Here is an 11,094-nt window from a genome sequence, read left to right on the forward strand (position 1 = left end):
ATATAATAATAAATTAATTTATATTTTAAATTTAAATGTTTAAATTCATGCTGATTTATTGCAGCTTTATCATAATTATATTTTGTAATAAAATAATAAAATAAAACAATAATTAGTAATTAGGTAATATTAGTAAATTAATATATAAATAAATAGTTTATAAAAAGAAAAAATAAACAAATTAATGTGTAGCCTGAATTATTACCTCACCTACATTTAAAATATTATTAAAGTTTTTATTTATTTCATTGTGTATTTTTAACTCTTCTAAAACTGAATTAATGTAAATATTATTTTGGGTATTTAATACTTCTAAGTCTGTATTGATATCAAAATTGATATTATGGTTATTTCCAAAATATTGATAGCAATTACAATTTTTCAGATTTTTCGAATCGTATTAAACATATAAGAAACTGAGAGTTTGTCAACCCTGCAACCTAGGGGCGCATTGCTTCAGTTCTGCCTCACGATAGAAAATGGCTCGGTACAGCTTTGATTTTATGTGTGATTATGGACAGTATTTGACTTGGCAAAATTAAAGAAAGGGGACTCTATTTACTTTTAAAAAAAGAACGTCCCCAAAACTGGCTGAGCGTTATGATTATAGCGTAATTATAGTAGAGGGACGCTAAAATTTCTAAAAATTAGTTGAGGTACTCGGTCCTCTTGCGTCCCCCCTCAAGTCGAACACTGATTATGGGTGTGAAATTCAATCATTTAAACGCGTTTTCACAAGCCACGAATATTGTAAATTGTACATCTGTTTTACTTTAAACCAATTACCTGTTTGATAACTTTTAAATTGAGCTAAAAATTGATTTTTAACGATTGATAGCCACAAGAAAAAATAACAATACGAGTATTGTAACATATATTATTAGCTATACCATTGATTTCATATTAAAATAATAGAACTATAATAATATTAATAAATAATAAAACTCCATTAACTTGGTGACTAACTTCAACTTTGCCAGTGATTTTGAATCTCGGGAAAGGTTTTGTATGAACTTGGTAGTTGGATTCTGTTCAACCTTCTAAGCTTCTAATTATTTTATAAAATCACTTACAAATATGCCGACACTAATTTGTTGTATTGAAAAAATGTTAAACGTTTTACTTCTATGCTATAAATTTAATAACGTTAACGAAAATTTTTTTCGTGTGATTTTTTAGATTTTTTTTCCATAAAAGACACAAGGTGAGGCGAAAACCGAGCCGAAATACCTACACTACACATCAGATATTTTTGGAAGGTATAGGTTCCGTTAATTTTTTCCAAAGAATCTTTTTTACATTCTACTTTCTTGACGAATAAATAAACAAAATTATCTCTTTTCCTTCAGTCAGAACTTTATTTAGGAGGGAGGGGACACGGTTAGGCACATGCCTGGGGGCATCAAGTCTCAGGGGCGGTCAAATATTTTAGCAAAATTAATTTTAAAAATTATGTACCTAATGAAAAAAAAAATAAAAATAGTATGTTTTATTATGTTATAATTTGTAAATTAAAAAAAAATTGTATTTTTATTATATTATAATTTGTTGGTTAAAAAAAAAGAAATTGTATGTTGTATTATGTTATAATTTGTTTAATTTGTTAATTAAAAAAAGTATTAAATAATTTTCATTTATAAGTTATATTTTAATATTAAAGGATCTTGATTATGGACGAAATAAGTGTTATTATTATTTATATTTGGTGGGGGGGGGCATAAATTAATTCCCCGGAAGCGCCAAATTTTTAAATATAGGCCTGCCTCTAGTCCAACGTTTTTAACACAACTTGGAAGTAGATAGTTCACCAACTTCATAATAATTGTGTACAAGCTTACCTATTTTATTAAATTCTCACAAATATTAAATATCGGGACTTAAAATATTTATAATATTTGGGTTACCTAATGAACATTTTTGAACGATCAAGTTTCCTCCTCAAATCGCTGCGTTTTTTATGCCTATCAAATCTATCTAATCATAGATCATTAAATAATTAAACGCCGATGAAAATTTTTGGTCCGACTACATAATGTAATTTTTATTCGTCAGCTTTGTGCATAGAGTAATAATACTATAGCTTTGTGTAATATTATTGTTCTATTGTGATCCGTTATTAATTTTATTATCAATTGTTATCACCACTATTGTTATCACAATTAATTTATATCAATTATCATTAAAGTTTGAAAAATCTACGTTAGAAGTTCTAAATAACTTAAAACGAATATTATGCTATGTATTCAACTTATTAACTGGTTTTTGAATGTTTTCAGGTGTTTATGTTAATAAGTTGTATTTGTCTTTCTACGCAATGCCTTTGCGTGTTAGACACATTTTTAAATTTGCTATTGAATAATTAATCGACGGTAAATAATATGGAACTAACTTACAATCGAAAATATGTGCATCTAGCTGTTGGTAAATATCAGTATGTGAAGGTAAGCCATTCATTCTTTCAATTCATACATATATATGTTTAAACATTCATAATTTTTTTTTTTTTAATAGGCATTACAATGAATGATCCTCTATGGATTCTACTGAGTGGTATGAGACTGTTTTTGTGGTTGGTAGAAGATTAAATGCCGGAACATTTGACAATAGAAACTGTAAAGTATTTGACAAAAATGGTTTTCATTGGGTTGTGGAGGAACAGTTTTATATTAGATTCAAACTACCCGAGGATCCATGTAAATGGAATCAGGTATATACATAATTATATAAATGTATTATAATAATTATAATAATTAATATTAAATAATATTTAAAGTATACTGACCAAAAAATGTGATTACATTTTCAGCATTATAATTTTATTGATATTAATATAAGTGTCTACATTATTCCATTATAATTAAAGACTAAAAAATTAATTTTTATGTAAATACTTCAAACTAAGAAATAAGCTTGATGGAATATTATTTTTGAGTTTTTTTTTCAATTTTATGGGAATTATAACAAAATAAAGCTTATTAGTATCTTAGATATAAGTAAAGTATTAACATCTGAATACTTATCACCTAGTTTACAGAGGAAAATTATTTTAAAAGCATTAAATAGATTTGTGTAAAATACTTTTTTGTAAAGAAGACTACTTTATGAATAAAATAGTGATTTAATATTTTAAAACTGTTTAATTTAAAGATTTATTTTAAATAATAGCTGTAAACAAAAATATTATTTACTCACAAGATTGACTAATTTTTAAAATTATTTATCATATTTGCATCAATTTTCAAAAAATAACTTTCAATATATTATATATGTGTTAATTATAAGTATTTAAAAAACCAAAATTTTCATTAGTAAATTAATAAATTATTCATAATGCAAATATTTTTTTTATCCAACATTAAGTCTAAAATAAAACCATGCTACTGGCTGATAAAACTGAAATGGTTAAAGTAATAGTTATTGAAATATAGTTTTAGATTAAATGACATTGTTAATTTCTAATTTTAATCGAAAAATGTGAATAATTATGAAAATAAAGTATTGCTTTTAAATAAGTAAATTGGCCATCGTAACATTTTTATATTTTTAAATATTTACAATTGATAAGACAATACAAATCATAAAAAATCTTGTTGAATATTTAGTAGTACTATTTGTTATCAAACAATTTGGTATGAATTTTTTATATAAAATAAAATACAAGCTTATTCAGTTAAGTATATTTTATTTAGGAACAAGTTCACACTTGGATAAAATGGGCTGAAAATGAATATAATTTAAAAAATGTAAACACAGATCATTTGACAGTAAATGGGAAACAGTTGACTTCAGATAATTTCTGTTGGAATATTGCTGCTTTAGAAATCAAGTCACCTACTGATGATTTTTGGACACATGTTTGTCTACTTAAGACTATGCACAAAGTGTACATAAAACAAAAAGATGAAGAATGTATTGATATACCTACATTACTTAACTATAAAAATAAAATGTTTTCAACTTCAGATTTTAATCATAATATAGAAATCTGGAGATTTCTATTAAATTTATTAACAGATAGTGAGTATCAAAATGTAATTGAATGGGTAGACAACGAAGGAACATTCAAAATAATTAAGCCAAATACTGTTTCTATCATGTGGGGTTTGGTGAAAAACAATTGGAAAATGGACTACAGCAAAATGGCTGCAGCTTTAAGATACCATTATGGAAAAGGTATAATAGAAAGAGCCAAAGGGAAATTTGTTTATAAATTTTCTGGTGACATAAAATCTATGATTGGTCATAGTCCTTTGGATATGAAAAATATGTTTCAACAACAATCTGTTTAAGGTATTAAAGTAATTTAATATGAGTATACATTTTAGTTAATAATATAATGTGAAAAAAATAATTATTTGTAAATAATAATTTAAAAATTGATTTGACTATTTTAAATATAGTTGTGGATGAATATTTTTATGGCAAAACAAGCAAAGACAAAATAAGAAGCTTATGAAAAATCATCTTTTAATCATTAATCATCTTCTATACTAAATTGTATTTAAATTTTTGAATATAATGAATTATTAATATATTTAGTACTAAAACTATTTATTTTATAAGGTAACTAAAAATGTTGATGCTAACATTTTTCTGTTACCTTTTTTTAGAATATTGCATCCGTTTGTTATTTTAAGAAAGTATATAAATTATATTTATTGCATTTTTAGGTTATTTTTTAAATATTATCTTATATAATTACAGTTTAATAATATATATTGTTACGTAAAACTCATGAAATAGAAGCTGTTTTCACATTACTTTAAGATAACTCAAATTAATTTAATATTTTTATGTGATAAAATATTAAATGTTTACTGTGTAATGCATGTCATTTATTTTAAAATATTCTAAATTACCTGATGTTTCATTGAATTATATTTAAAATGATTATAATTCTATAAAAAATAAAATAGAAACGGTAAAGAATGTTGAGGTTTTCAGGGAAATGAATAATCAAAAATCAACATGTTATACACTATAATTAAGAAGAAAAGCATGAATTGGACATATAATAAAGAATATTTTTTGGATAACCACAATAATGGAGGGAGCAATTGAAAATCTGGAAAAGGAAGGCCTAAAAAACCATTCATGAAGCAAGTAATGGAAGATACTGGAATAAGAATATACTGGGAATTAAAGAGAAATATAAGTAACAGAGAAAAATGGAGAGAGACATTAATAATCATTGAACCAATCTTCAGATTAGTTTTTAAAAAAAAATCAATTACCTTTGAAAGGGGCTAGGATATTTTAACGTTCTATTTATTAAAATATTGTATGATAAAATGATTCGATAAATATAAGGTAGTGTAAATGTTCACTATTGCAAACATCAGGATAAGTAGATAATTAGATTATATTTTCTTGTATTAACATAATAAAAAAAGTAGAATATTATAAATTTTATTTAATATAAATGCATATATAAATAGAATGTAAAAGTTTTTGTTTTAGGGTTCATCTAATGTACATGCTATGATTTAAATAATCTTTTATGTCTTAAAACACTATATTGTTTTTATAATTTGGTACAGTATTCTTATCAAATATATTTCAATAATAAACCAGAAAAGGTCAAGAGAAACTTTCTTCAATTTTATGCCTATAAAACCCCGATAATTAACCATAATACAGAAATTATTGTAAATTTTGCGTATTTAAAGACGTTGAAGACCAGATGGTTAGTTTTTGATGTTATTTTTGTTCACAAAATCTTGAATAGAATGATCATCTGCTGTAAACTATTATAAAAAATTGATCTTAAAGTACTCTCCTTTAACTCATCCTCCTTTTGTTATATCTCAGTCAAATAAAAGTAATTTTATAAATAATTTGGTACCTATGCCACTTACCAACAATAGTAAAAGTTTAAATTCAATATTATGTTTTGTTGATGAATCAAGATTCAAGAATTAAGATCCTAATTGCACTAATCCATTTGATTTTGGGTGATAAGATAGAGTGGTAAATGTACACAAGAATACTATATCCTAATATTCCAGTTATGTTAAAATGACTATTAATTAATAATTATCAATGTCATAGGTGTAACTTAGACATTTTTAAGGGAGGGCAATAATATAATTACATATTTAACGAAAAGGGTGTCCGAGGCTAAACGCCGCTTTATTACCTACATATTATTATATAAAATCATTCATTTTCTAACATTATGTTAGATAAGCGAAAATTTAAAATTAAGATTTAAAAAAAAAAATGTTATAGTAATAGCTATAATCAGTTGTTTTGTATTTATTTTAAAACAAGGTATGTTAAATATCAGAGGGGGCACTGACCTTCCTAATGTATTCTAGAGGGGCAATTGCCCCAGTTTACGTCTATAATCAATGTAATTTATTAAGTAAAATGACTCAATAAATATTGTTCAACCAACGTGTGGAAAAAAACGCGGATTTTTAAATATTCATGGAAAAACAAAGAATATCATTGACAATTTATGATAAGATTTGATAACATGTGCTCGTAAAAATATTATTATTAAAAAAAAATCAATATCCAAAACATTTATGAAGAATACCTGGGTAGAAACTGGTGAATAGTTATGTAGTGTAACATCTTACCATAGTGAAACTTTAAAATTGAAATGGACAAGTAAGCTTATTTATCTATTATTTGTATATTTTCAATTTAAATACTGTAGAACTTTGTTTTACATTATATTTGCACAGATGTCGAGTGTTAAACCATTGTAAATTATTGATTGTTTAATTTTTTTTTTAGGATTTTAGATGCCCCCAATAAGAAGGTGATGACCGATGAGGAACGTGCAAAACTTGCAATTCGTCTTGACGAAGATTTGGATAATTTTATAGACAATTTGCAGCGTACACCTTATAAAGATGGTTGGAAAGAAGAAACATGGCGCGAGGTGACTTTCAACTATTATTTCATAGAGTTGTGTGATTAATAATGTTTATTCGGTTTGGCATATTGTTATAGGAAATGGAAAAGCATCCATTTTTCATGAGCAAGCCTCCTAAACCAGAAGATGAGCTATCACCTCTAGTTGAAGGATTGCAAAATCTTCGATATGATCCAGATGATAACACTCCTGAAGAGTTGGCAACTAAACACAAGGAAGATGGAAATTTTAATTTCAAGTGTCGTAAATATAAATTAGCCATTATGAGTTATCAAGAAGGCCTTAAACTAAATTTTCAAAATGATCAATTGCGTGCTCAAATGTTTAACAATATGTCTGCTTCTCATTATTTTTTAAAGAACTTCAGGCATGTAATTCAATTGAGAAACATATTACCATATATTTCAAATAATTAATATTAATTATTTGATTGTTTTTTCTTAGGTCAAGTTTGATAGCTGCTGAACAAGCCCTAAAAATAAAACCTGACTATGAAAAAACAATCTTAAGAGCAATAAATTGCTGTATCCAATTAAAAGAGTTTGATAAATGTGTAGATTATTGTGATAAATATTTGGAAAAAATTCCAGGAGATAATATTGTAATGGAATTAAAAAAAGAAGCAATTAAATCTAAAGTAAAATTTGGAATTAAATTAATTGTAATGCAATGTTAAATGTATTATTTTTTAAACTAATTAGAAAATTATAGAGATGAAAAAAAGAAAAACAATGAAGATTCAAAAACAGAGAGAAGTCGAAAAACAAAGATTATTAGATGAACTTAACAAAAGACAATTGTGTATTATTGGCAAAAAAAGTAATTTTAGAAAGCAATATTTAAGTTTTATATTTAATGGTAATTATAATCATATTTATATATTGGTAATTAAGTGGTCCGATCAAAGATTTAGCGGTGTTAGATCCTAAAGTACCTGGATTAGTACAGCCAGTGCATTTGGTAGAGAATCGATTAGTATGGCCAGTTACTTTTTTGTATCCAGAGTATCAGACTTCTGATATCATACAAGAATTTCATGAAGATTCTACGTCAGTATATTCAACTATTAGTGAAATAGGGAAAAATACATATATATATATAATTTGAACTTAGATACTATATTGACTTGAATTGGACTTTTTATATATTTCAAAAACACAATTAAAATAGTATAATTTGCAAATAACTTTATAATTAATAATTTTACTTAAAAAATATTTTGAATAATAATAATGTTAGGAAAATGGACAAGCTTATCTGTTATGGTACATCTTTATAATATTAATGTGATGATGACAGGGTCAAAAAAAAATACCTGTTCAATGATAGTTCTTTTGATTTTACATTTATAATATTATTATAAACATTTTTAGAAAATGAATCTTAGAAAGGAAATCTTTAAATGTAAAAAAAAAAAAAACTGTAAAATTATTTTGAAGTTTGAAACTTTTATATTCATTTAAAAAAATTAATAATTGAAGATTGTGGTTTATTGTTATGTAAATTAGAAAAATAAAAGATAACATGTTTAGTTATTTTAATAAGCTTCTTCTCTAAAGATTGTAGAGTAAGTATTTAAAACAATACGGTTTGAAATAATAATATATTCATTTTGAAATCGGTATACAATAGACCAAAAAGTTTTAAAAAATTTTTTAAATTCAGTACTTCTAATTAATTAAGTTTGTAGAGACATATACAACTATTGTTAGAATTGATGAAGTTGAATATTCAAAAATATAATTTTTACCAAGACTATAAGGCTACTAGACTTAATTAACTTTGTCAAATTATTTGTATGAATCAAAATTGTTTCAACTATTTTTACTTTGTATAATTGATAATTTAAATTATTAAATTAATTGATAATTAGAGCCTGGATTTCAATGCAAAGTGCATATTTTTTTGGTTGATCATACAGTGTTCTCTAAGAACATAATTCGTTTCATGTAATGAGGGTTTCAAAACTACAAATTTTACTTTGCATTTTTTGCATATTTCGACGTTTTTTCATTTTTAGAATATTTTTAGTATTATTGGGTCATTATTTTGATTTTTAATGCATATTTGTTCGATATACTAAACAAATTTAGCATATTCAAAATAAAATCAAAAGACAAAATTATTTTCTTGATATTAAAGTAGGTTTATTGGGTTTTTCGAACACATTGTTAATCTTTATTAAATAAAATTTTTTTTCGATTCAGTTTTTATCTTATCTTAATTTATTATTGTCTATGGTACGTCACCAGTATTCGGTCAAATAAAAAATAATTACTTAGTTCGTATTACCTCGCAGAAGTTGCTTGTATTATGTGTGAATGTGATTTTAATGTATTAAATAGTGTGTTAAATAATGTTCAACATAAAATAAATTATGTCATTTTTGTGGTAAAATGCATTTTTTAAGGACATTTTTGGCTATTTTTTAGAGCATATTTGTATGATTTTAAGTGCATTTAAATCCAGGCCCTATTGATAATCTATTAAATTTATATTTATAAATTCTTTGAAATAAATGAAATCATAGATGCATTTACAATTGTTTTACGTGTTCTAATATGAAAGTGACTAAATTAAATATTCATTTTTTCCTTCTTGTTTTAAAATTATTTAGTATGTTATTGAAATAATGTAATTTGCAACAATGAAAATAATTGTGCTAGGATGTGATTTTTTTTAAATGATAAAAACATTATTTATCAAATTAATTAATTTGTAATTTGTTAACTAATATCATCATTTATAATTTTTGAAAAATTGTGTGCTTAAATGTTTATTCATTTTATCTTTTTTCAGGTTTTATGACTACTTAATGGAAATATTTTCTGAAAGACCAGAATGGGATGTTGAAGGAAAATATAGTGCAGACACTGTAAATGTTTATTTTGAACTTTTAAATGAATTTAAGATTGCTACCAAAGTTACAAAAATAGAAACACAAACATGTACTTTAGGAGAAGCACTAACATTATTAAGGTATCATGTTACTATTTTCTGTTAATCTAAAACACTATTGTTTGGTTTATTAACATGAAAATTAAAAATAATTATCAAAGCAAATAACTTTATTAGTATTCCATATTGTGAAATAAATAGTCATTTCTAAAAACAAAATATATCCAGAGAACTCATTGTTATAATTTTATACAAAGGTAAATTCAATCTTTAAAAAAAGATTTATTAAATTGATATTTAAATAACTACTTAAGTCTGTGAAGGTTTTTATGAATTCTCTTGAGATATAATAGACATTCTAAATAAAATGTTGTCATTTGTTTTGACAATATACTCTATTAATTAAAATTAATTGAAATGTTTACTTTTACAATGTGTTAATTTAAAATTAAATTTCAATATCTTACTTTCATTTATTTGGAAGAAAAAACAGTATTAGTTTTTATATGAATTAAAAATTGTTGATTTGAGTAATTAAAAAATGTATTAAGTGATTTGTTTCTAGCATTGAATTTTTATTGTTGTTTCAGATAAGTTATTTAAAATCATACCTTATGTTTAAAATAGTCTCAATTTATTTGTATGCACTTAAATAAATAATTATTACTTAACATGTATATAATAATTTACATATAATTGTAGGTGTCCAATTAACAACGGAACAGCAGTGTTTATGGTCTATGTTGCTGAAGGTCAACACGAAAAAGAGTTTTTAGAAAATGCGCCATAATAAAATCAATAAATGGTAATACTTGTTCTTAAATTGTTAGTTATTTACTTAATTTTGTGTTATTGTTAATGTTGGCAAAACGTATGTTAAAAATTTGTATTTATAAATTAAATATATAAATTGTTGTATTACTTTGTATACATTTTTATAAAATTTTGAATTTTCATTTTTAATGTAAAAAATGAATTCATTGTCATGTCAACTGTTGTATAACATAGGTAGTATTTCTAATTTTTCAAAAATTAGTTTTAAGTTAACTATACTATAATGTAAAATGTAAAATGTATTCATGTAAAAAATGAATTCATTAATTGTCATGTCAACTGTTGTATAACATATGTAGTATTTCTAATTTTTCAAAAATTAGTTTTAAGTTAACTATACTATAATGTAAAATGTAAAATGTATTCATGTAAAAAATGAAATCATTAAGTGTCATGTCAACTGTTGTATTACATAGGTAGTATTTTTAATTTTTCAAAAATTAGTTTTAAGTTAACTATACTAAAATGTAAAA

General features: G+C 24.1%; 2 protein-coding genes across 2 annotated transcripts; both read left to right on the forward strand.

Annotated features, from left to right (window-relative positions):
• Positions 1–2,183: 2,183 nt before the first annotated feature.
• LOC112681236 (protein C-ets-2-like) lies at positions 2,184–4,534 on the forward strand. The gene is made up of 4 exons (XM_025551501.1): positions 2,184–2,441; positions 2,512–2,707; positions 3,690–4,290; positions 4,401–4,534. Exons 2-3 carry the CDS (start codon positions 2,534–2,536, stop codon positions 4,287–4,289), a joined length of 774 nt encoding a protein of 257 aa, XP_025407286.1. The 5' UTR covers positions 2,184–2,441; positions 2,512–2,533; the 3' UTR covers position 4,290; positions 4,401–4,534.
• Positions 4,535–6,362: 1,828 nt separating this feature from the next.
• On the forward strand, positions 6,363–10,688 carry LOC112681235 (tetratricopeptide repeat protein 4). Its single transcript, XM_025551500.1, has 8 exons — positions 6,363–6,618; positions 6,748–6,895; positions 6,967–7,256; positions 7,334–7,526; positions 7,591–7,708; positions 7,782–7,938; positions 9,689–9,868; positions 10,490–10,688. Exons 1-8 carry the CDS (start codon positions 6,611–6,613, stop codon positions 10,575–10,577), a joined length of 1,182 nt encoding a protein of 393 aa, XP_025407285.1. The 5' UTR covers positions 6,363–6,610; the 3' UTR covers positions 10,578–10,688.
• The last annotated feature ends 406 nt before the right edge of the window (positions 10,689–11,094 follow it).

Source organism: Sipha flava, unplaced genomic scaffold, assembly GCF_003268045.1.
Source record: "Sipha flava isolate LNK unplaced genomic scaffold, YSA_version1 18829_pilon_pilon, whole genome shotgun sequence".
Classification (NCBI taxonomy): Eukaryota; Metazoa; Arthropoda; class Insecta; order Hemiptera; family Aphididae; genus Sipha; species Sipha flava.